The following is a 26,667-nucleotide window of genomic DNA, read 5'->3' on the forward strand; positions in this document are numbered from 1 at the left end:
AGATGTGTTAAAGATGAAATATATTAATAGTTGTGCTGTTAAGTCACTTCTATTTGTTCTTGTTTCCGAGATCAAGTATTTCAAACAATGAACGTTGCTCTCTTCATAGATGTGTTTTACTATTTCATTCTACTTTGAGCAGTGAAAGCAACGAAAATAACTGAATCCAAATGTGATAACGACTTATATAAGAAAATTAATCGATATTGTTTCCTAGAAGCACATTAACAGCTTTAAATAGTTATTTGATTTTTTGTTATTAATGTGTTTTGTAAATATATTTAATTTATAATTAAAGCCTTCACCCGCCGGCGGCACATGCATTAATTTTGTTATAGGTACCACATCAAATGTAGCCGACGATAAATGTATTGCACACACAAACCTAAATTGATTCTCAAATGGGGTCACATAGTGATAGTGCTGTTTTAGAATTTAAAGGAAAAAAGAGGTATGAAAAAGCAGTAATTAGCAAAGTTTTAGTTTGAATTGAAATGATTGGTTAGTCTTGTAATAAACTGTAGTATTAGAGCAGAAACAAAGAAAAAGAAACGAAATTCTTGACAAGTTAAACGAGCGAATCGGGGAATATCTTCGCTATCTAGTTATTAACGTACAATTTATAAATTTCAGCGGCCCTCAATTGAGTAAATTTAAGTATTTTGTGATACTTTCTGAAAGTATGTAGGCTCTCCGGGGACATTTTAGTTTGTTCTTTTTGAATGTTTCTATATAAGAACGTGAGTGTAATGAACGCAAGAAGACTAATAAACCACAAAATACCAGAAATTCCGTTATACATCTGTTTATGACTCTCTTTTGGAAGACCGAATTCTTCATTTTCATGGCTTTCATTGCTTGGGGTTAAACTAGTACTTCCAGAATCCCCAAAAAGTGCACTAAATAACGAGATTTTGCTTCCAAAATTCAATGAAAGTTGGTATGCCCCGAGGATAACACAAATAAAAAGTACAAAACATGCTGAACTCCAGTAAACGGTTGCTTGTCGTGATACTTTTGTTTTATTCTTTTCAAATTCAGTCTGTTCTTTAATCAATTTTTTACTTATTTTTAACAGCATGCTGCTGTCACTAAGCAATGACATAATGTCATTCTGCACTTTTCTATCTACAATTTTTTCAACTAGGATAATCACGTCTTTAATTCTGTTTAGAGTGGGTAGATTTTGAGTGTTCAATGACGAGTTCTTGTCTAAGTAATTCGAATTAGATTTGTTTGATCTAGCACGAACATTACTGGTGTTCAAGTTCTCTGATGATATTTGTTCATTATTGTGGCCTTCAAATAATACTTTGTAGTTTGTTAAATAAGATCCATCCTTTGCACCAGGAACAAATATTGGGATCAAATCAAATCCATGTTTCATCTGAACCTTTGAGGTTAAGTTCTGAGTTACTTGACACATAACCTTAACTCTATCTTCTTCCGTTGGTATTTCATCTATTTTTGTTAAAATAAATCTGGTCTTACTTGACAAGTTCTCAGCAAGATATCTTGAAATTTCTATTAATCTTTTACTTAAAGCATTACCTGTAGAGTCAATACAAACCAATATTAAATCACAAATATTTTCCGCTATATCTCTCAATACTCCATCAATATCAAATGAGTATATTGAATCTCCATCTGATAAACCAGGGGTGTCTATAAAATTTATGTTACTAAATCTAATTGAATTTAAAGAACATGTCTTTACACTTAGACTCATAAGCAAACTTGGATTTTTCTTTACAACTTCTCTTAGTTCTGGAAGCAATAGCAAAGCTGTTTCACCACCTATGTCATTGTTTTGCTTCCCTTGTATTACATATGTTATTCCACATGTCTCTATAGCCATTCCAGTCTTTTGAACGTTCTCCTGGAGAATCCAGTTAATTAAAGTACTTTTTCCTGCTGAAATATTTCCTATTACCATGACTGTAGCTTTTCTTCCCACCGAACAAACTTTTGTATTTAGTGCTCTTCCAATATCATACAAACCCATTAAATTTCGATTGCCATCATCCGCTGTTCTACGTCCTTCTACGTTTATTTTCCTTTTTGACTTGAAATTTAGCTCTTCATCACTCTCTTGCACGGAAGACGACATATCGTCACTATTTATGTTTGCTCCTTGAGTATAACAATCACCACTATAATTTTCATCACTGCCGTGCTCAAAGCTGCTGTAATCGTCGTAATTGCTGTTGTTATCATCTTCTAAACTACATTCCTCCCCTTTCCCTTCCTTGTACTCATATTCTTCTTTGCCTTTTGTACTCTTGTATATTTTCTCTTTCTCAAATTCATCCTCAACCTTCCTATCCGTTTTCTCCTTAATCGTTTTTCTGTTACCTCCAGTGGTTGATCCACTTCTTGTATCTGCTAAAGAAACTGAGTTTCGAGATGAATCAAAATTTACGCCATAATATCCTTTTCTCTCAAAACCGTGATAAAGTCCGTGAATCTATTATTATTTGTTTATCAATGTTGGTAAACAAAAAGAATAATATCCAAAGAAAACAATTTAGTTTCAAATAGTAAAGTATTAAAAAAATAAAAAGTAATTTGATATTACTCATTAATAACTTACTTCCTCCAATATTGATATATTCAAAACATGACGCTCTGCCGGCCTCAAAGCCAATGTAGAATTTTTTGCTCTCCCACACATCTCATTACTTGTTCCTTTGTTGTACTTTTTCAGTTATAAATGGAACTATCTTAATTTATATGTACTCGGAACAAAAAGTCATTTAATTTTCATAATTATGTTCCTCGCGTTCCTGCCTGTTTTTTTCTTCAAATACTTTCCCCACAAAATATCATAAAAACCAACATGCTCCCGCGCAATGTGTGTGTATATATATTTAGGTAGATATATGCACATATATACCAACATCATTAATGCTGTAGCGAAATAAAGTGATTAATTAGCCAAAGGAAATGAGTGACCGGACTAAAGACTAAATATGAACTGTTGATGATCAAGTTCAACGAGTGAGAAGACATCAGAAGTTCAGAGTGTCATTTGCAAAAATAAGCCACATTCATTTAGTAACAAGGGTGCAATGGCGTATTCTTTTGCTATAAAATACCATATATCATTCAATTTTCAGTAAAACACAATATAAATGATCCATATATATCTTATTTCATTTTTCTGTCAACTTTTATGTTTGGACATTGGCGCCAAGTACAAAGTGATAGTAGTAGAATAATATACAAAAATAAAGGGTGCGAGAGTAGTTTTTCGCGTTTAATTATTTGTTTTCCTCCTGTGATCTCTTATACACTGCATATTAAAGGATAACAGTGGATAAGCAGTAGAAAAGGGCAGCCGGATATCCCATTTGATCAAATATCGATATAATTTTTAACCAAAAGGCAGTTGGAGTTTTAATAAGGGAATAGACAACTAGTATAACAAATAACTGAAAGGGTTGAGAATAGACTGAATACACTATCTGAGGTGGGAAATAGTTTTGTTAGATCTTTTAAAAATGCCAATGTCAAACGATAACTTTTTCCACGTTCACGAATTCAAGGGGGTGGTATTGGCAGGGGGAGCTGACAGAATGTTAAATCCATTAACAAAAAGTACGTGCAAGGCATTACTTCCAGTATATAATAAACCGATGATATGGTACCCACTGGCGAATTTAGTTAGAAATAGAATCAGAGAAATATACGTTTTTTGTGAAGAAATTTATAAAGAGTCAATTAAATCTTATATAGATGAGGCATTTAAAAAAGATAAGATATTAGAAAACTTTGGTTTTGATGCAAATTACAACCAAAATATTAATGTTATAGGCATCAAAGACAGTTCAAATCTTGAGATAATGGGTACGTGGAACACTTTAGTAGAGTATGGTCACGAATATCTAAAGGACTCTGATTTTTTCGTGCTTACTTGCGATGTAATTGGGCAGCTTGACTTATTGGGTTTAGCAAACAGGCATCGTTTGACTCAGGCTGTTTGTTCGGTATTATTAGTTGAAAGCGATGATCTATGGAATGGGAAGGGTGATAAGGCGAACAAGAATGGAAATAATATGTCTCAAACAGGAGCAATAGGTGGAATTTCAATTGAATTGCAAAGAGGCAAGAACAGAAGCATATTTGCCTTAGATGAGAAGAACGACATTATATTGTTTATGAAGGATTACTATTCATCCAAAGAAGAAGATTGCGTGTTAGAGTTGAGCAAATTACAACTTTTTTGGCACTCAAATATAACTTTGAGGACAAATCTAATAGATTTGCACGTTTATATATTTAAATCTTCACTATTTAAACTTGAAAATTTCTTGTCTGGTAATCAACGAATAAACACAATAGAGTATCCTGAAGACGGAATAGATTCTATTAGATTGGAGCTCATACCGTACTTGGCAAAAATGCAACATTTTCCCGGATCTGAATACTGGGGAAGATCAAAGTTCGATTGCAATAACCTTCTGGATGATGAAAGTTCTTTCTCAAATAAATCAGAACCCTGTATATATACCAAAGCTAACCCTCCTCCAAGCATAGAAGGTACAGCTGTGTCTTATTACATTCAAAGTCAAAAAGAAAAATCGTGTATCAGAGCAAATACTATGCTTAATTATTTTGAGTGTAACATGACAATATCGCCTCTTGCCAATGTTTACCCCGAATGGCTATTCAGAAATGGATTCTCACCGGAAGCTGGGAAAGAGGTTGGATTGGGACTCAACTGCAATATAGGTAAAAGTGTTCAGCTTAAAAGGTGCTTTATTGGAAACAATGTTGAAATAGGAGATGGATCCAAAATAATGAATTGTATTATAATGGACAATGCAGTTATTGGGCAAAAATGCATAATCCAAAATTCTATTGTTGGGTTCAATTCTACAGTAAACAATGGTTGTAAGGTATCATACTCGATAGTGAATTCTGAATTTCAGGTGGAGGCTAATTCAAAATCTCAAGGTGAAATACTTGAAGATAGAGAGGACTTTTTTGAAATAAAAGCGTGATTTGTCTATATTTATCTAATTCGCTTTTAAACTAGACAATGCCAGAGACTAATTTGTTCATTTTTCAATGGTTGCTATTTTATTATTTAATAAACGGCTATCCAACTATTCTAGAATAGTTAGCTTGAAAGTATAGCAAACTTGAATATATTGTTTAATTCTTGAACAGAGCCGAAAGACTTGTTTTTAAATTCCTCCGGATCACTAGATGCGTCAATTGCGCTCAATAAATCTGTAAGAGACGATTTTATGTTACCTGAAATTTCGACTAATTGATTTTTTTTCTTGTTTTGAGGGCAATGAGGATCTACATATATCTGCTCTATTTGACTCAAATCTTCCGCTTTCTCTCTCGATCTCTTTATAGTTTCCGTAGGTAAGCCCGTCAATTCAGCAACGTCTACTCCCAGGGACTTATCTGCAAATCCCTTCTCCACTTTGTAATAAAATTTGAGAATGCCCTTGGAGGAGGATGAATCGTTATTTTCACTTTCACCTTTCTCTTGAAACGCATTCTTCCTACTCGATGTAGTTGCAGTTACACGTAAGTTGGTTACATTGCAAGTGCTTGAGGCAAGAGAACTGAGTTCATGGAAATGGGTTGCAAACAAAGTGTAGCACTTCTTCTCGTTAACCAAAAAGCTTGCAATTGACCAGGCTAAGCCAAATCCATCATATGTTGACGTTCCTCTTCCAAGTTCGTCCACAATAACAAGAGTATTTCTGGTTGCGCATCTTAATATTGCAGATGCCTCTATCATTTCGGCAAAAAATGTTGAAATTCCAAGTAACTGGGCATCGGAGGCACCAATTCTGCACATTAATTGATCCATTATGGGTATTCTCGCTTCTTGAGCAGGAACAAAACAACCTATCTGAGATAATAAACAACATATAGCTATTTGACGAATATATGTTGATTTTCCTCCCATATTTGGGCCAGTTATTATGCTTAATAAACTACCATGTCTGTGAAGATCAACATCATTGGCTACAAATTGCGAATTTGCTGATATCACTCCTTGAGCTTCTATTAAAGGATGTCTCAGTTGTTTACAGTAGAATCTACAACTGCAATCAAAATTAGGATTTTTTGCTTTGTCTTGAGTGATATCTTCTTTTTCTACATTACATTTATCCTTATATACAATTGGTCTTACGAATGGAGTAGGGGCACAAATAGAAGTTAATGCAAAACTTAATAGCACATCTATGGAACCAATTATAGAAGACAACTTGGACACCAATGACCAGTATGTAGATGCAACAGAAACTGCCTTTATTAATACTTGATGTTGTTCGTAGTTATAATCTTTCAGAATTCTATCTTCTTTATCGGATAACTCTTGAATCTCTCTTGTTCTGAATAAATAGTCGTTTTTATTTATTCTAACTTGTTTATAAATTTTTTTATCTTGGAAACAATCTATGTCTTTCCTAGATACCCTAAAACAAAGACTTTTATCAACTCCTTCTCCTCTTATTACCTTGACTGCCTCTCTATATCCTTCGTTGTATCCCTTCTCATTGCACAAGTATGAATCTAATTCTCTCCTGTGAGACTCTATTTTCATGCTTATTTCTTCCTTTTTTTTATACAATCTCTCGAGTTCTGGTGTAAATTGCGGAATTATCAAATAATTACCATTCTCAGCTTCACCTAGGTCTATTGTTTTCTCAACAAGTTTTATGTAATCCCCAAATCTACTTAACGTTCTCTCAAGTGGGATAAGAATTAACTCATAAACAGAATTTGCGCAACTTGGATTTTTATTTGACTTCTCATACTCATCCAACTCATCTTTGATATCTGTAAATATGCTGTTCGACTGATTAATGCTATCATAAAGCTTCACCATATCCTCTAAACTGCATTTTGGTTCAGACCTACTTCCTCCTTCCTTTATATTTTGATTTGACGAATTTATGTAAGATGCAAATGTTCTAAATTTAACTGATATTTGGTCCAAATCACATACTTTTCTTAAATGAGTACCATATATTTTCTGACGCAGCAAGTCATTATTATAAAAAAATTCTACAGCATCTTGTCTCATTTTTATTTGCTTAACATCGACCAATGGCCTTCTAAGCCACATTTCTAGTCTCCTTGCACCTATTCTAGTTCTTGTCTTGTTCAACAAACCCAAGAGATTAGTTGGAGACCTATTGCTTTCTCCCTTTAGAGGAAATATTTTCAATGAGTGAATACATGCAGAGTCCATTCTCATAAACCCATTTGATACCAGGAATCTTATTTCACACTGGGAATTATTTTCCCTAGATTGTATTAACTGAAAATGATTTATCAAGTTGTACAGTGACAATTTTATTAAATCGCTCTCTAACTCTTTACTGTAATTTTCGCATTGTTTCTTTAGTAATGGTGATATTAAGTCACCAAAGTCCTCTATTACAGACAATTTTGGATATTCCAATTCCTCAAGTGTCCAATTACTCCCTTTTTCAACTATATCTGTCAAACGTTTCAATCCTAACTTATCTTTGTGAACTGAATACACAATATTCGTCGGTTTGTTCCTTACTAACATTGATTCCAATTCCGATAATTGTTCATTATCTTCTATTTCCGCCACTGTAAACAAGCCATTGTTTGAATCAAAAAAAGATACACCAATCAAAGGTTCGGCCATACCACATTTTGCTACTATTGAACAAAAAATACGAATTTTGAAATTCAGCTCAACATATTCACTCATTTTTTCCTTCTCGTTTGTACAAATCCTTCAATGAAACAACTTCAAACTACTTGCTTTTTTGGGTATATTATTGTCTATATCAGAGACTCGTTTACAATAAAAAAGCAAAAGTTTATTTAATAACTACGCTTTTAAATGTTTTAGTAATGGGGAAAAAACTTTTGTCCCTTTTTTCTCACTAATTTGTTCTCTTAAATTTGACCTCCCCACACACTTATTTTGGAGCCACTTTTACAAATTACTCATAAATATAATAATTAAAGAAAACCTTACATATATTCAACATTATTCCTCCTTAAAACACCATTTATATTTATTTTGTTCACTTGTATTCGTTCGTACAACTTTCGTTATTTTGCTTCCTATTTTCTTTCAAATTTGTATATTTTACATGTTAACACTTTCTCTCAAATACTGTATTTAACTTTTAAACAATGTGTTTCACTTATACATTGTTGATTAGCATTTTTTGTGTTTGTTCTTGTGCACCATTAGTAATATTCACTTTTGGAATTAATAAAAATTAATAAAATATACGCGCCCAATTATAATCACTATACCGGTATACATGCAACTTTTTTAGTAATGAAAGCTCTGACAGAAAAGAGTGCAAAATGTTTGCATTTAAGATAATTTACCACTGGGAGTGAGGAAAAAAGGACAAAAAAAGGGAATTGCTTAAGAAACCACACTGAAATAAATAAAGGACAAAATGAGTTGATGTAAAAAACATTAGATTCTAAAATCATTAGAAAAAAAGCAATGAAAATAAATCTAGAACTTGGTTTGAAAATAAAATTCAAGTATTCTCCAAATTAATTCATGTGATCTATTGAATGTCACTTTTTCAAACTTTTAGAGGAATAATGATATATACAGTGATATTGTTCATATTTCCAATCTCCACCATATAAGATTAATACAGGCTTTAATTAGAAAAAAAACGACAATAGGTAATTTAAATATAGATTCGGTCAATTTTGTTGATAAAAAACAAATTTGAGAACTTACCTGAGGCAAACAATGCCTTCCTCGGATTAAATGAAATACATGTTGGTTGTCCAATGTGCCCATGGAAAGTTTTTAGCAGCTTTCCAGTGTTTGTTGACCATAAGTGGATACTTGTATCTTCTAAACTTTGCAATACAAACTGAGAATCACTTGAAAAAATGGGTTTCGTTTTTGAATTATATCTTTGGTTATCTGAAAAAAAATATTTAAACAATTTGAATGATTAAAAACACTATTTAAATAATATTGAAAAATAAACTTACTTTGTGATTTGTTGTGAACCTTATATTCGTGAATTAAATCACCTCTAAATGAATTTATTGTGAAAATTCTTCCGTTGTTTGTTTTTACGAGAATATTCCTCCCATTTGGACTAAAAGAAATATGCTCAATACAACCCCTCCTGTCAATAATATTTGATAAGTTAAAGGTATCAAATGGGGAAAATGTTTTACAATCATATACAGTTATTATTTGATCATCAGTGGCAATTGCGAATGTCCTTCCATCTGGATCAAAAGTTGAAACAGGACATTTGTTCTTTGTATTTTGCGTTGATATTGGATTTTCTAACTTGAAATTATATAAAGTTGCCTTTGAATCATCTGTACAAGCAATGAATAAATCTTTGTTTGGATGCACTGAAATACCGTTTCCATGAACAATACTAATAATAGAGTTTATTGAGTTTTTTTTATTTATGTAAGTATTTATTGGTAAAATATTGATAAATTAAGATTTTTATTTAAACAAAAATAGCATTAGAACTTACTTTGACGAAAGCTTCAGAGCTCTAAGATATTTGTTTTCCTGGATGTCCCAAATTCGAACGAAAGAGTCCCCATCAACTTTATTTGAAGCAACTACGCATAACTTATTGCTATGTGCAAATTTAATTGCATCCAAACTGTTTTTCCTTGAATGATGAGTCTTTGAAATGTCACCTGATGATATCGTATAAACCCTTAGTATATCATTTTCACATATGAGAAGAGAATCTCCATCTTCACTCCAATCCATGCACGAGATTGGAGTTACAGCGTCCTTAAATACACGACATGGTCTAAATTTCTTTATTAGTTCGTCATCCAAAGCTACTTTTATATAATTTGACATTAAATATCTGTAATTTCAGGAAAGATAAAAGAAGAGAATGTCACTGCAAAATAATACAAACCTTATTAGTCCTTGTTTATCATCAAACGGTAGACAAATAAACAGTTTTACAGCTTCGGTAAATACAGCAGCATTCCACTCTATATTTATATAACACAGGCATAAGATGATACTAAAGACAATTTGGCGCCTTTTAAGTGATATTCATATAGATGCCAATGTTCTTTGCCTTAGAAAGAAAATAACAGTGGTTAAACAAAGAAATGGATAGGAACAGATAACAGAGTACAGAACTAAATATCATTTAAAAACAGATTGTTTTTCATTTAACGTGGTGAAAAATTTGAATGATATAAAACCGCAAATTATTCATCCTCACTGGCATTCTCTTCACAAAAATAGAAAAGTGGGGAATGATAGATGTCTCTGCGAATAATGTCCCCAATGTCAATGCCATCCCCATTTACATCATCAGTAAAGAAGTCAAAGAATGAAAATATCTCTTCGTTATTTAATTCATCCTCTTCTTTACTATTGCCCTCCTTGAATAATCTTTTTGAGATTCTTGATTTTGGAGATTCACTTCTCCATTTAATTTTAGTAACCTCCTTAACTGTTTCAACTCCATCTTTGAAAATAACATGTTTAATAAGAACACTTGGTTCCATGTGTTCTGAAACAGAATCATCAAAAGTAAGTTTAATTTTGTAAGATCCCTCGTCATCCAAGTTGTCATCAAGCTCAATATCTTTTAAATGCTCTAAAACTTCGATATCCTCATTTTGCATACTTTCTATAAATACAGGATGTTTTGATATGGTTCTTGCCCAAAATTTGGGTATTTTCTCGATAATTTCTCTTCTCTTCACGAACATTGGTTTCTTTTTTTCATCGAATTGTCTTTGAATCACCATTTGCTCTTTAGCACATTCCTTGTCAAGTTCCATAAGCTTTGAATCAACTATAAATGCGAGTAAGGATGCAACAATGCAAGTAAATAGACGGATTTACAGTGAACGGCCAGAAAGGGGAAAACTTACCTTCTTCTAACTCAATAAGGAGTTGATCACTTAGTTCTTCAACTTGTTTATCTCTAAAGGGGGTTTAATTGATAAAATATTGAAAAAATATACCGAATTCTTCTTAAACATACCCTTTATCTGAGTTCTCGACTGCATTGTCATTGTCTAACCTTTGCTTTTTCATCTTGGATGATTGAATTTAAACTATAAACGAAGCAAGCTTATTCGCAAAAAAAACGATTAATTGAGCACGACCTTACCTAAGATCTTCTCTACAGACAAGTACATTAACATATTTCTACACTTATGTCAATTATTTAGTACCAGAACAAAATTTAATTATTTGACAGACCCGCCCAAACATGGCGCCATTTATATGGTTTTTGAACGACATGTACATGTTAATAGAATAGTGTGAAGAAAGTGGGATAAAAAGAAGCAAAGTACAACCTGGTAATGGAGCAGGTATAATTAATATTTAAACTTTTATCAAAATAAAATATGTAACGTTGATCATGCATCAAAAGAAAAGATAGGTCAAGTATAAAAAATATCAAAATGTCATCAGATGAAAGTGGATTAGCAAATCAGGGGGTACAATTAATAGATTCGGGTGGATCATATAAGAAGAGTGACTATATGGATTATGTATCTCATTTGCAAAGCAGTGCAAATCAGCTGAGATATGAGAATAATGTCCTAAAGACCGATAATGCAAATTTGGTAGCTAAATTGGACAGAGCAGTAAGCAAGAATAGAAGTGGTGTAAATGTACCAGAAAATGCTACAACTGAGGAGATAGCTGAAGCTTTTAGAAAGCTTAATGAGGAAAACTGTAGACTTAAAAGAGAAATGGAACGTTTAATTCGTTCGAACACTAGATACAAATTAGCTATGCAAAACAGAGACCCAAGTTTAATGCCTTCAGAAGACTATAATAATAATTTATCATCAAATTCAGCTGATAATGGGGAGAAGCTTTGCCAATGCGAGTATATACTTAATGAAATTCTAGAAACTGTTTCTTACAAGCTTGAAACATATGAAAAGCATATTTGGGAACACAGATTGACTACTTTAACTAATGAGAGAGACGAAATAGCAGTACAGAATATTTCGCTTGTAGACAGACTTGCAGAAATTGAAGCAATTATTAAGGTTGATCATGTTTTAGCAGAAAGATTTAATGTTCCATTGGAGGGAAGCGATGAAAAAAATCAAATATTAACGTTACATAGAAAGCTAGGTTTTGCGTTGGATGTGAATCAACAACTTGAAAGAAGACTTGCTTTTGAGACTCAGCTTTCACGTTCCTGGCAGAGCAATATGCATACGATCGTTAGTGAGGTAAGTTAATCATAGACACAAATTTGGCTTAAATAAGTTAAGTTAATTTGTTTTTTTATCAATATTTACTATTGAAACAAAAATATATGCATATATACGAACTTTTAATATGGTATTAATCTAATAATGTCTCATATTTAATGCAGCTAAGACAATATTTGTATGAATTAAGCGCAGTAATAAAGAGAAAAGATGGGTGCGAAATGTTTAGAACAATAGGGAACAAGGGTAAGTTGCATAGTATGAAATATTGTAAATAAATGTTAATAACTGTGTTCAAACATTAATAGAAATAGTAAACGGAGTTTCAAACGATAATGGAAAACCACTTGGAGGAACAGGTATTCAAGGAGGGTTTAGAAATGCAGACCGTGAAAGTTTGAAGTTATTGAGATTAGCTAAACAAAGAATAGAAGCAGATACAAAAAGATTAGAAACGTGTAACAGAAGGATAATTGAACTTGAGAATGAAGTCGCTTCCCTAAGGGTACGTAATCACTCTTATATATATAAAGAAGGAGCTATTGATCATGGCATTGCGAGTAAAGAGATGATGAGATCTATAATGCCGCCTCCAAAGGATAATCGGTCAGACCTAACAATTGGTTTGGTAAATAGACTCTCTAAGGTACAGGAAAGTGGGGATGCCTTAAAAACGAACAAGAGCTCCGTGAAAGAAGGAGAAATATTGAATTACGACATCGAGTTTGACAAAAATGCGGATAATGGAGATTTTATAAAATTAACTGTATCCGAAGATGTTAAACAAGAAAAAACACATGATTTAGAGAGTGGCAATCATGATCATACTAGTAATAGTCATGGTCATGAGCAAGATGATGTAAATTCACGGGAAACAAGTCACATTCATCAAAGTACACATAGAAGCAGTCATAGTCAAGGGCATTCACATTCCCATAGAAGTCATAGATCTTCGTCATAATCACTTTACATATCAGAATAATAAACATGAAATATTATTGATATTTGTGTGGATATGTAATGATTTACTTGCAAAAAAATGTGATCAATATAGAGCCTTTCTATATAGATAAAAAGTGAATAAAAATAAATGTACTAATTGCATTTAAATGATATAAAAATTAAATTAAAATTAACTTTGCTATTTTAATACTTAAATAACATGTATTTATTTAATTAATCCGAAAATAAATGTCAATTTTTTTGAATATTTTCCTCTAATTTTAGGTTCAAATAATGAAAAACAAGAATTCAGTTTTTGCTTCGGAAGTTTCAAGTGCTGGATTGGACAACATAGGTAGGAATTCAATGTTAGCAAATGAAAATGGTAAGTTTTTTTTAAATATTTCAATATTAAATTTAATTAAATAACCATAAAATTTTAAAGGTCTGAGGTACAATTTATATAGAGGAAGAATAGAAAAGTTATCAGGATGGTTAGAAGACCAAGTAGTTTGTAGTCATATATTTAGTAAAATGAAGGAGATAAGAAATAGAAGAATTACAGATGCAATGGTAATCAGACCAATAAAAAATGATGAAAAAGGCAATGATCGTGAGAGCAATAAGAAACAAATTAAGAGCTTACATGAAGATAAAGATTTGGGGCCCATGGAAATATATATGATGCAGGATGCTGAAAGAAGAGCAAGCCAAATAATTAGACGTTCAGGTTTTGTTCCAGCGTCAATGGATATGCTTTTGAGGAACAATAAACCTTTTTTATCACTCAGTTCTGAAAAAAGTATGGGACAGAAAACAAATTCGTTTAAAGATAAGGGTGACAATAACTCGAACATAGTAGATACTTGGTTATCTAGTGGGATGTCACCAGGTGATTTTCAACTTGAGATGCCAAGTGAATATGACAATTGGAAAACTCAGAGAATGTTGGAAATGTTGGCACCAGACATTAGAATACGAAAAAATTTGCTAAATGAATCACTGAATAAAATAAAACCAATACCATTAGAGAATAAAGAAAACGATAATATTGAGGATTTAGATGAAAATACTTTGGCTAAAAATACGGAATGCTTGTTTGCTCCACCATTAGTGATGCCTAGTATAAAACCCAATTCATCATCAAGAAAAACGTTATCTCCTAGTGGAAAGAATCCAGCTAAAAAACCACATTCCCCAGTTAGAATAGGAATAGATATGAATGAAATAGCAAAAGTAGTAGTTAAACAAGTGCATAATAGTTTTGAGTCTACATTCAATGATAATAAGAATGAAATAGGAAAAAGGATAGATTCTTTAAGTGATCAAATAAGGATTTTGGAGGACAAGACAAATAAATTAATGGAAGAAAGCAACAGCCCAAAACATTGTGAAATGGAAAAACTAAAAGAAATAGAGGAAATAGTCAAGGGAATTAAAAAAAATAATGATGAGAAGTTAATATTAAGGCAACCACAACCATCAACACAACTACCAACACAATCACCACCACCACAACCACCAACACAATCACCACCAATAGTATCACTTAAAAGTGAAGTTATAGCACAACCTCCAGTACTGAAACCTTCGTTAAAGAATATAACAACCCAAAAACAACATGAAAAGGTAATAGTAAAATTTTCACAATATTTCTTAATGTTTAAGAAAAAAATACTAAAATGTTACAGTAAATTAAGTTTGGCATTTAAGGATATGGAACCAAATTTAGATAATGGGGTAACTATGCAAAATTTTGCGAGATTTTTGAAAAAGAACAAGATACCAGGTAGTGAAGTGGATCATAATAAATTATTTGAGGAATTGATGGAACAAAACAAAGTTATTACAAAATTATCACTATATAAAAAAGTACATCCAATATATGAAGATTTCTCTGAAGTAAAGTTAACTGATTTTGTTAAAGTTTTGGATGAGTTATACGAAGGATGTGAACTTCCATTATTAGTTTCAACCTTTAAAAATACAACTTTGTCAAAATCAACATTTGTAAAATTTGGTCAAGATCAATTGGGATTGAGTAATTTGAGTATGAATAAAATATGGGATAATTACATAGAATTAACAGGTGATAATGATTCAAATTCTGAAAAATTAATTCAAATTATTATGAATATAAGAAAGGAATTGGGAATAGATGAGGTTAAAGAAAAAGATGTTAATGATAACGAACTAGAAACTCAATATAAAAAGGAGACAAAGGATGAAACAAATAATAGTAACAATAATAATACTAATGATAATATTAATATTGGTAATGAAGTTGATAATAATACAAATAAAAATAATGAAAATAATGATTTACAGGTAGATATTACATTAAATAAACTAGATAGTAAAATAGAGTTGCAAAGTGCAAAAATATATACAAATAAATCAGACTCAAGAGAGTATAAGAGACTAGATTCAATAAGAGAAGAGAAATCACAGTCACAATCGTTATTGTCATCTCTATCTTCCTCTAGATCATCTTTATCCTCAGTTTCATCAAGGTCTGGGTCGGCTTCAAATTCGTCTTCACTATTATCACAATCATTAGAAAAGGATAAAGATAATATTAAAAAACTAGATTCAAGTAGGGATACAAAGTTGAATTCAGATCAGAATTTAAATTCTAATTCCAATTCAAGTTCAAATTCACGTTCTAACTCGGTTTCAAGTTCTGATTCCGATTCTAATTCTGATTCTGAGTCAAAGATAAAATCTACAGAAGAAATTAAACCATTAAAGAGTGGTGATGAAATTGATAGTGATAATAATACTTTATCAGAATCAGACAATAATTCTGAAGTATCCAAGAATAAAGAATTGAGAAAGAATTCGATAGTAAGCTTCGATGAAAGCAAAAATAATAATATTGGTGATGTTACCAACAGAAAAATTAGTTTTAAAGAAGAAAGAAAAGAGTCATTGTTATCACAATCATCGTCATTGTCATCATTATTATCATCTTTACATGAGGAGGAGTTAATCAATGAACAGAACGAAAGTTCGGAAGTAGAAAAACTGATAATGCAAGATCCAACAAAAAGAGCAATATATATGAACTTAAATCCGGAAACTGAGAACTTGCCATTGGAGGATAGGTTGAAGAAAAGAATAATAGAAGTTTATGACACAGTGGGGAACGGATATAAAGTAATGTGTGGAGGTGACGTAAAGAAAATGGCAAGTATATCGGATTTCGGAGATTTTATTGAAGGTTTGAATATATACTTATCATTTTCAGAAAGTAAAGAGTTTTATAATAAAATAGTGAATAAAAAAGACAATGGTTTAACGGTTGGGTTGTTGTATTCATTTGTATATGATTTACCACAGACAACAGCAGATCCGGAAATAATATTTAAACACTTAAAGGAAATATATGGTGGGGTTAATGAGGCATTTAAATTGGGAAATGTTTATGACCAGGATACAATGAATTTGGACGATTTTGTGAGAATATGTAAAGATTCAGGTTATAGTAATAAGTCACTAGGTAAATTATATGGTGAAATGACTGGCAATATAGAAGGGGGATTGGTTGAGGTTCAGGATGTGATCCAATGTATAGAAGGACATATAACACCAAAGGAAGTATACAAGGATGAATCGTATAGAAACTCGCAATGGGCTTTGTGGCGAGTAACACCATGTAGAAAGCTATCATTAAACCCATCAATAAGAAAGGGTGAGATAGATACTGTAGTTGATTCATTATTAAGTAATATGAAAATATTTAAAAATATAGGCAAAGAAGAGTTATACAATATAGTAGACACATATTTTATGAGAGAAAAATTGCAGAGCTCAAGCCAGATAATGGGCAAAAATGAAGATGGTTATTCTTTATCAGTAATAACAACAGGAGGAGTTGATTCAATAGAATCACTTTGGTATGGTGAAAATATAATAGAGAGTTATAAAGCAGGAGATTTACTAGGTTTAGAAATGATTGAGAAAAAACCAAGTACAAAAATGTTGAGAACAAACTCTGAAACAATATTATGGAAATTAACACCGGAAATATGGGAAAAGAAAGTAAAACCGAGAACAGAAGAATTGAAAGATAACTTCATATCAATAAAAGATTACTATGAAAATGATAAGATATTCTCGAAATTAAGTGATCCAAAAAGAAAAGAATTATTAGATAATACAACATTTACAAGATATCCTTCAAAAACATGTATATTTAAACAAGGTGAATTGGCAAAAGATTTTATATTAGTATTTGATGGATCTGTAAGTTTAAAAGTTGATGGTGATTTTAGCATGATTCCTGAAAATTACAGAGATAAAACACCAGGTACAAGTATAGGTGATAAATATTTATTTAATGAATTGGAATATCCGTATAGCTGTTATTGTAGTTCAAAATCAGAGAATGTAATAATAGCTACAATATCAGGGAGTGTAATAAACAGTGTACTAAGTGAGGAAGTGAAAAAAGAATTGGTGGAACTGGAATCCAAGTACGAAAAAAAGTTCCCAATACCTGTTCAAAGTAATGTGAGATTTCCAGACTTAAAAATAGTTCCAAAAGCAGGTAAGATGTCTCCTAAAGTAAAAACCGATAAAATTAAGACTAATATTGATGATTCTGGAAATAAAAATAAAAGCGATGATGAAAAGGTTGATTTAGAAAACGGTAAGAGTGACGTAAGTGAAGATAATGATTCAAATAACAATTCTAAAGATGAAAACAAGATTGAAGAGAAATCATTAAATAATAAAAAGATAAATCTAGAATATCTAAAATCAGATATACAATCAAGAATATTAAGAAAACACATGAGTTTATATGAATGTTTTAATTATATCTATGAGGAGTATGTTACAAAAGAGCATAAAGAGAAATTCAAAAACAATCCACCAATATCATTATTCGATGAAGAATGCCAACCGAGTAAAGAATATATAAAGAAATGGCCAAAATATGATAAATTATTTATAGGTAACTGGGTAGATATGGATGCTTTTGCGGAATATGTTTCCGAGTATTTGCACATTAATGCAACATTTACTGACTTAACAAAAATATTTGAAGGTTTAAGTGAGCCATTAACCGATAGATTGTATATAGGTACTTTTTATAGAAATTTTGAAAAAATATCAGAATTATCATTAAGAGACTTCAATAGGAGACTGGTGGAAATAGACGGTGGAGTGTACAACACATTCACAAAGTTAGGTGGTGTTGTACCGGGAGGAAGTGTTTCTACAGATACCTTTATAGTAATAGGAGGTAGAGCAGGATTTACACGTCCTGAAGCAACAGAATTGTTTTTGAAGCAGTTAGATATATTAAAAAGCAAAACGGTATCGTTAAGTACATTAATTAAATTGGTGTCTTCTGAAATAACAATAAAAGAAGCAAAGGAACTTGAATCTGGTTATGGATTATTTAATATGGCACAAGATTACTTTAGTGGAGGTGGTGAAACGGTATCAAAATTATTATGTAATAGTGATGGAAATATAGACTACAGCAAATTTAAGCCTAAATTTGAGAATATAGTTTGTGAAGATGAGAAATTACTGAGTGAGATAATGAAGGATGAAAATAATATGAGATTATTAGATTCATTTGATTATTTGGAGCCTATTGCTGTATTAAATACAAATCAAAGACTATGGTTATTATCATTATTAGAGAAAAAGTACGTGAAGAAAGGTAACAAATTTTTAAATCAGGGTGATCCGAATGCACCATTGGTAATAGTATATAAAGGTGTTGTCTCCGTAATGCAAACAGGTTTCTTTGGTTATGACTCAAAATTGGAGGAGATAAAAATTGAAAATAAGGTGAGATTGTACGGTTGGAAGGAGTATTATTCAAGCAAGCAGGCAATAGAAGTTTCTTTAATTGCTGAAAAAGATAGTATAGTTTACTTATTATCTAGAAAAGAAACGGATCAGTTAGTTGAAATGATAAATGATAGAGTTGAAAAAATTAAAAATATATATTTAATACTGTTAAAAACACCAAATATAAGAGATTGGCCTACAAATGTACTTGAAATATTTTCATGTTGTTTGAAAGTAGAGATATATAACAATCAAGATGTGATATTAGAAATGGGTCCATGCAATAGCAAGGAATTAAAGTTCTATATAATAGTTAAAGGTGAGGTTTCAATACAAGGGATTCCAATAGGTGATATGGAGGAAATAAGTGATTATAATATTGGTAAAAATAGATATTTTGGCGAATGGTCAATTATTAATAACTTCGATGAGAGAACATCCACAGTGATATCAAATTGTGATAATACATGTTTGCTTTCTATACCTAAACGTGATTTTAAACGTGTATTGAGTTTAATAGGCGATTATGCACTACATAGATTTCAGGACTATGGGTTGCAGTTGTATCACTTTTCGCCAAAACACTCAAAAAAGTTTAATAGTAAAATAAGAGTGAACCCGAATTAGTTATTTTGTCAAGTATTATATAATTAGATGTGCATAATAAATATAGGTTTTTGTTTCATTCTTTCTCATGATTATAATAAAATAAATTTTTTGGCCAAGTTGGTTCACTTTGTAAATTCTGTCTTGAACTTGGAATAAGTAGATCCACAAGTACTAAATATATCATTAATATAGTTTAATATATAATCAAACTGTATTTCTTTTGATGTGTTATCTTCGTTGTTATTATTACTGTTATGTATTGATTTTATTTGAACTGTATTTTTTTTTATTTCGTCTTCACCAATAATAATGCAATAAGGTATATTATTATTAGAAGCAAAATCTAACTGTTTTCTCAATTTGCCATTCCCAGTTGAGGATATTTCACATGAAATATTATTTCTCCATAATAATGATGCAATTTTGAATCTATACTCAATGTGTGGATCGCCTATGTTACAAATAAGAAAATCTGTAAATGATCCCTTGTTTGTGACTTTAACATTATTATCTAGTTTTTTTTCAATAATAGACATGATTCTCTCAACACCAACTGAAAATCCAACTGCAGGAATACTTTTTTGGGAGAACATACCTATAAGTTCATCATATCTACCTCCAGCAGCTATTGTCCCAACATTGACGTTGTTAACATAGTTATCAGTTTGCATAGGTCCGTCGCTTTTGCTATCATTTACAATAACCGCTTCGTAAATAACACCAGTGTAGTAGTCCAAACCTCTAGCAAGAGATAAATCAAATGACAAATAGTCAATGCAATTATTTGCATATTTAAACAAAAGTTCGAGATCACTTATTGCCTTTTTAACGTTTTCATTAATCATAAATTCGCTGTTATTTTTTATTTCGTTTATTAAATTAAGTGGTTTCCCTGACATATTTATTATTCTTCCAATTCTATCGGCAGACTCGGCAGAGAGTCCTTTAATGTTGATCATTTCATTTCTAACATTTTCCCAGGTTTCTTTATCCAATTTATCTATTGAAGAACATATTGCCTTAAATTTCTCACTTGGAACGTCAGATATTTCCAAAATTCCATTTAAAAGCTGCCTATGATTAATCTTAATTACAAACTTACCAATCCAATTTGAAAACGATGACAAAACATCTGTTGCTATGTTTATTATCTCCGCATCTGCCACCATCAAATCGTATTTTCCAACAATGTCAAAGTCGCACTGGTAAAATTCCCTAAAACGCCCCCTTGACATCTGCGGTTCATCCCTTCTATATACTTTCCCTATTTGAAATCTTTTTAAGTGATCAAGTCCGGATGTGGCAACGTAACGCGCAAGAGGAACAGTTAAATCATATCTAAGTGAAAGTTGTTCACCACCTTGATCTTTTAAGTCATATATAAGTTTGCTATCCTCTCCGTATTTCCCCAATAGTGTATCTTTGAGCTCAAATACAGGCGTATCTATCTCAACAGCACCATGAGTCCTGTATACATTTTTTATAGTGTCAAATACAATATTCTTAATTGACATCTTGTAGGGTGATACATCTTGAGTTCCCTTTGGTATCTTAGGGATTCTAAGTGTCTGATTCTGCGGAGTAGATATTAATTTAAGTTTTTTAAACAACCTGTGAATCGAAGAATCCCGTAAATTACTAAATAACTTTTCATATAAGCATTGATCACCTTCTAATTCTGTTAGGAAATCCAAAATTAAGATTCTAAATAAATGTATATTTTTTGATTCATGTGAAGTTAATGTTATTTCTGTCTTTCCCTTTTTTTTTGCCTTTTCAACACCAATTGTGTACTGTTGAAAGTTTTTTCCAGACAATTCCTGAATCGATACCAAATTAAGAATTGTAAACATTTCCAGATTGGAGTCAATAAGCTTTTTAATGGAAAATATCATTCTAGATAAGTCACCATCAGAACTATCTAAAACATGAATAGAATTTTCGATAGTTTTCGTTTCACTCTCAAAATAATCAATTTTTGAATTTAAATATTCAATATCTATCTGTTTTATTGGTTTGCATGTGTTTATCATTTTAAAAATGTCCAAACCCTTGACAGAAACTTGCTCGTCCAACTTGAAATCAGAGTAAGCTGAGGATGCAACATTTACCTTTATTGTTGGAATAAATTCTTTCATAAATTCCAAACAAGACCTTCTGAGATTAGAAAGTGACAACATTAATCTCTTAGTCGGCTCTACAATTGGCATTAATTCAATATATTCTATTGAATTCTCGATACCTTTGTAGCTTACTGTATTTGAATTTTTTAGCAAAAATTTCTTTAAACATTTACATAATGATTCAACTGAATCCTGAAAGCTACCCAATGAGCACACAATATTAGTCAATTTTATACCCAATAATTTATTTTCCCACTTTGACTCTCTACTAATCTTAGAGTCTTCAAGTAACCATTTTATATCTTTTGTCGTCTCAAACAAGCCTTCCGTAGATATGGTTGAGATGTGTGTTAAAAAACAGAGAGGATACGACATTGATTCAGTTAATAAGGCAATTACACACTCACCGTAATATCTGAGTGAAGAACATACTCCCAAATAAAGTCCTAGCTGGGAATGCGTTGCCGAAAATCCATTTACAAAATTATCTCCATCTTTTTTTGATATTTCCTTGCCAACATATTTTAAGTATTCATGCAATAAATAACTCAGAGTTTCCTTATCGGAATCAAAGTACCTCAACCTGAATGGAATTGAGGATCCGAATCTCAATTGATCAATCAACCACATCATTATCTTTTTATCAATATTATTGCTCATAGCTATATTTGTTGCTTTTACAATCATTAAAGCTCTCGTCTCACATATACTCAATTCTCGCGAATCCTTCCCCAAATTTAGGTTGTCTTGAACAATCCACGACTTACCCTTAATTTCAGGTGTTTTATTCTCATAAACATTCTCGCTTAATCTTGACTCTAAAATAAACTCAACATTGTTGTTTGTTGATACCTCTGCAACATTTTCTACAGACACACCATTTGTACCCACAAAAATACTCAATTTCTCTTCAAAAACAGAGTCCATTTTGGATACCAATCATATAACCTGACTAAATTTCTTTAGCCTATGAGTAAAACTTAAAATGATAACAAAATTATTAATTTATATTCTTAATCCATTACAAGAAAAAAAACCACAGCGGGACTACTCTTTAGGCGGCAACTTCCAAGAAGCACATTTAAACACGACATTTTGACAAAATACAGCAAAAGTTGCATGCAAGTATATTTTGAACCAAATAGTGGGGAAATAACTAGATTAAATTAAAAATAACACAGAATATATATATTCCAAAGGTAAAAAAAAGTTGAGTCAGAGAGGCACTATAATCAACATTAACTTAAAGATAATTTTCATCGTTTATATTAGAATATATAATAAATATTGACTATAACATAGTCATTAATATAACTGTTATTTCATTACATAAAGTATTTCCTGAAGTCTTTTTAACAGCTTCATATTAAGTGACGAAATTTTATAGTTCAATTGTTGAATTATCTCAATTGAAAAGAAAAAGTTGGCAATGTTTCCAAGTAATAGAATTACTACAATTTACTATTTGGTTTGTAACAGATGCAGGGATATTGGTGTGTATATACACGTAAGCACATACAAACATGTATACAAAATATTGACACATTAAATATGTTTAAAATATTTACTGGGCTCTAGTTATTTTATTTGATATGACCAAAATTATGTATATATTATTTGCTACATGACGATAGAGTTGAATAACAAAATTCTAAAATATCCCAATTTCATATTTTATTTTACTAAATAATGTGATTTTTACATGTAAGTAAATATTATTATTTATTTTAACCTTGTAAATATTCTTCACCTTTCTCTGATATAAGGAAAAAATCAGACTACTTGTTGGGTCAGATGGAGTACGTTATTACTATTGTTACATATCAGACTTATACTACAAATAATTTGTTTATTTATAATAAGCTCCAATACAATGCTCAAAAATTAGAGGTTCTGTGTACCACTTCCACGGGGTTTAAGGCTCTAAAAGTTTTCAGTTCAACAGTATCTGCTCTTGTGCATGTTAATGTATTGATAATGCAACCTGTAAAACCAGTCCTCTTTTGTTGAATTCTTCTTATTGGAACGAATGGATTTGGATGGCTCTTTGTTACAATATTATACTCGACGTCGGGATTGGAAGTATCATTCTTTTGTTCATCACATCCATCTTCAATATTGTTGTTATATTCAATCCCATTTAAGCCAACCGATTCATTAAGTAATGTGCCGTCGTTAATTTTATGTTTTGCATATTCATTTTTCTCACTACCAGTGATTTCTACATTAATGTTGTTATCAGCAACACCATCATTATTTGCCATCAATTTCGTATTACTCATACTACCATTAATATTGTTGTCATCAATTCTGTAATTTGATTGACCTACTGGAGATTCCACTGTTGAACGAGATGAATGGTGTTTTACACTCTGATTAATATTGTTGTAACTGTTTGGAGAACGGCCATTGTTATTGGTGGCACTTCCTACACCACCAAATCCTCCTCTTTGGTTGTTTTTTTTTACATCAGAATCTAACTCCTCCTCAAAAGTCGATACTCTCCTTCCATTTGGGCTTAATGACAAATCACCATGACCTTTATTTCTTCTCCCGGATACTTGGCTATAATTAATGCTGCCTTTACTTTCAACATCATCTAAATTACCATTTTCTGGCAAGTTTATTTTCGGTATTTCACCAGATTTCATCAATTTATCTGTATTAGGATTGCTTGAAAAGTTTATATGAGCCTTGGCATTTCTTCCACCAGATATTTCATATTCAATTGCAGGACCAGTTGGGGTCGAAATAACATTAATGTCAACACCTGGAGTTATGTGTAATTCTGTTACAACGTTATTTGTATCAGGATTTGCAAATATTGTTGCTTTTGAATTATTATTATCTGCGTCGGGTAACATATGAAAAACAACTGTTTGTTTTGCTGAGGGTGAAACAACAGGAATGTTGTCTGTATAATTGTGATTTGAAGGAACTCTTGAATGCCTTGATCTAGGTGTAGCAACTCCAATTCTAGGCGTGCTCAGAATCGGGCTTCTATTCTGATTCACGGGGGAAATCAATCCTTCTGTAGTCTCCATTGGCTCTAAAACACCAATCCTTGGAGGGGGGCCTCTACTTGTGCTTTTAGACGATGAAATTAATTCTGGGGAAGTTGCTCTTCTTGAATTTACTCCACTATTATTAGTTGCTAAATAACTAAACTCAGAGTTAATCCCTTGCACTGTACTTCTATGGGTTCCTAAATTGTTTATATCCGAAAAAGTCGGAACATTCAAAGTTATTCCATTACCATTTATTAACATATTGTTCTCATTCCCATTGTTTGCTTTCCTTTCATCCATACCATCTTCCCTGTATTCGCAGTTCTTTTCTTGTAATGGTGACAGTAGACTTGAATTTCTGTACTGACTACCTCTTGTTTGGCCTCTGTTAGTTCTGTACTGACCATTGATACCAATTTCTTGTATTTCATTACAGTTGAGAATGTATTCGTTGTTAGTGTCAGTGTATTCACCGTCTCTGGTATTATTATACTCGTTCCTTCCATAATGGTATCTATTATTTGACCCTCTTACATAGCCTCCGGTCCTTGACCACATCTCTTCTCTCGCGTCTCTTATAAACGGAGACAATGATCTGCTCCTAAATTGCTCTGGATTTGAAGATTTAATAATTGTCGAAATTGTTGGGAGCTCATAGTGTCTTGAATATCTAACCAAACTTGCTCCCTTTTCTATAATACTCAACCTTCTTTTTTCTGCGTCATCATCGTCGTACTCTTCTTCAAAAAGATACTCTTTTTCTATCTCACCGTCACTTGGACTATATTGGGCTCTTGTATCTTGCCATATCTCCCTTATTACCTGAGCTTCTTCGAAAGTCAACGGACTATCCTTGGGTATTTTAGAATTACATTCATTATGAAACATCCATGGATTCCTGAATTTTGGTATCCTTCTTAAATCTGATTTTCTAAGATTACGCTTATTCTCTTGTCTGTAATTTTTTAAGTGACGTCTATTGTGCAGCATCTCCATTGGACAACATATTACATCTTCTTTGCCTTCATCGTTAGTATCTATAAATTCACTTTCAATTATTTCATCCCCCTCATCCCCGTTATCAAATTCAGCTTCGTATCCGTTGTATTCATTGTTATTGTGTTCATATTTATCATTCATCTGCAACCATTCTTCATCAATTCTATTTGAATTGCCATTATAGTTGCTATTCCGTGGAATGTATCCAGGCGAATATGGATCTATTTGGTACATCTTAATATAGTTTTAGTAAGTTAATTTATTACACGCTAGTTCTTTCATTCAACTCCTATATTCACTTCTACTAATTACCTATAAATGCTATCTTATTATGATTTAACCTAACTTTCAGAAATTCTTCCTAACCTAGTTTGTTACCTAAGACAGTAACCCTTAGTTGTCATAAGACATAAATATACTTTCAAATATAGCAAATTCCTTCTTTATTTAATTATTTTTTTTTAGCTTTTCTACCTTCACTATTATTCACACATTACAGAGTGCAAAAGACATGCACGCATGCATTTTATTAAAATAATCCTTGGATTTCAATATTATACATATAAATATGTATATATGTAAATATTAAAAAAATAAATAAGTAAAATTTATCTACTAATTTGGTTACTGTTTAAAACTTACCATATAGGGTTTATCTGTCATATTTATCCTATTTAAAGTCCACCTATTTCAAATTGGTGGCACTAATAAGCTAATATATGTGTAAAATTCCTATTTATGAAAATTCAGAAAGTAAAAAAACTATCACTTATATTGAAACATGATAATTTTTTGTGTTTTTAACGTTTAAATCCATTTATTCACACTTGTATCCTAAAGTATGCAGTATAAAATTAATTTTAAGGTTTTTTCTTTTCTTTCTTCTTGGTTTCATATTATGTTTGGAACAAACCTAATTTTCACGCCACTAAAATAAACTATCCTGAGCTAAAACTTATTATTTTTTA

At 31.5% G+C, this 26,667-nt stretch overlaps 8 protein-coding genes across 8 annotated transcripts; 2 read left to right on the forward strand and 6 right to left on the reverse strand.

Annotated features, from left to right (window-relative positions):
* Positions 1–601: 601 nt before the first annotated feature.
* Positions 602–2,110, reverse strand: FG379_000401 (uncharacterized protein; the record flags this gene model as incomplete). The annotated part of the gene is made up of 1 exon (XM_067325812.1): positions 602–2,110. The coding sequence occupies one exon, from the start codon at positions 2,108–2,110 to the stop codon at positions 602–604; it is 1,509 nt and encodes a 502-aa protein (XP_067182653.1).
* A 1,393-nt stretch (positions 2,111–3,503) lies between these two features.
* On the forward strand, positions 3,504–5,006 carry FG379_000403 (uncharacterized protein; the record flags this gene model as incomplete). The annotated part of the gene is made up of 1 exon (XM_067325814.1): positions 3,504–5,006. One exon carries the CDS (start codon positions 3,504–3,506, stop codon positions 5,004–5,006), a length of 1,503 nt encoding a protein of 500 aa, XP_067182655.1.
* Positions 5,007–5,125: 119 nt separating this feature from the next.
* FG379_000404 (uncharacterized protein) lies at positions 5,126–7,726 on the reverse strand (the record flags this gene model as incomplete). Its single annotated transcript, XM_067325815.1, has 1 exon — positions 5,126–7,726. One exon carries the CDS (start codon positions 7,724–7,726, stop codon positions 5,126–5,128), a length of 2,601 nt encoding a protein of 866 aa, XP_067182656.1.
* An 888-nt stretch (positions 7,727–8,614) lies between these two features.
* Positions 8,615–9,853, reverse strand: FG379_000405 (uncharacterized protein; the record flags this gene model as incomplete). The annotated part of the gene is made up of 4 exons (XM_067325816.1): positions 8,615–8,652; positions 8,738–8,929; positions 9,001–9,404; positions 9,510–9,853. The coding sequence occupies 4 exons, from the start codon at positions 9,851–9,853 to the stop codon at positions 8,615–8,617; spliced, it is 978 nt and encodes a 325-aa protein (XP_067182657.1).
* A 365-nt stretch (positions 9,854–10,218) lies between these two features.
* FG379_000406 (nucleosome assembly) lies at positions 10,219–10,800 on the reverse strand (the record flags this gene model as incomplete). Its single annotated transcript, XM_067325817.1, has 1 exon — positions 10,219–10,800. One exon carries the CDS (start codon positions 10,798–10,800, stop codon positions 10,219–10,221), a length of 582 nt encoding a protein of 193 aa, XP_067182658.1.
* Positions 10,801–11,433: 633 nt separating this feature from the next.
* FG379_000407 (reticulocyte-binding 2 A) lies at positions 11,434–19,587 on the forward strand (the record flags this gene model as incomplete). Its single annotated transcript, XM_067325818.1, has 5 exons — positions 11,434–12,222; positions 12,369–12,450; positions 12,513–13,063; positions 13,432–13,531; positions 13,592–19,587. 5 exons carry the CDS (start codon positions 11,434–11,436, stop codon positions 19,585–19,587), a joined length of 7,518 nt encoding a protein of 2,505 aa, XP_067182659.1.
* Positions 19,588–19,691: 104 nt separating this feature from the next.
* Positions 19,692–22,619, reverse strand: FG379_000408 (uncharacterized protein; the record flags this gene model as incomplete). The annotated part of the gene is made up of 1 exon (XM_067325819.1): positions 19,692–22,619. One exon carries the CDS (start codon positions 22,617–22,619, stop codon positions 19,692–19,694), a length of 2,928 nt encoding a protein of 975 aa, XP_067182660.1.
* Positions 22,620–23,569: 950 nt separating this feature from the next.
* FG379_000409 (uncharacterized protein) lies at positions 23,570–25,933 on the reverse strand (the record flags this gene model as incomplete). The annotated part of the gene is made up of 1 exon (XM_067325820.1): positions 23,570–25,933. One exon carries the CDS (start codon positions 25,931–25,933, stop codon positions 23,570–23,572), a length of 2,364 nt encoding a protein of 787 aa, XP_067182661.1.
* Positions 25,934–26,667: the final 734 nt, after the last annotated feature.

This window comes from Cryptosporidium bovis (genome assembly GCF_009768925.1).
Source record: "Cryptosporidium bovis isolate 45015 chromosome Unknown contig_11, whole genome shotgun sequence".
Classification (NCBI taxonomy): domain Eukaryota; phylum Apicomplexa; class Conoidasida; order Eucoccidiorida; family Cryptosporidiidae; genus Cryptosporidium; species Cryptosporidium bovis.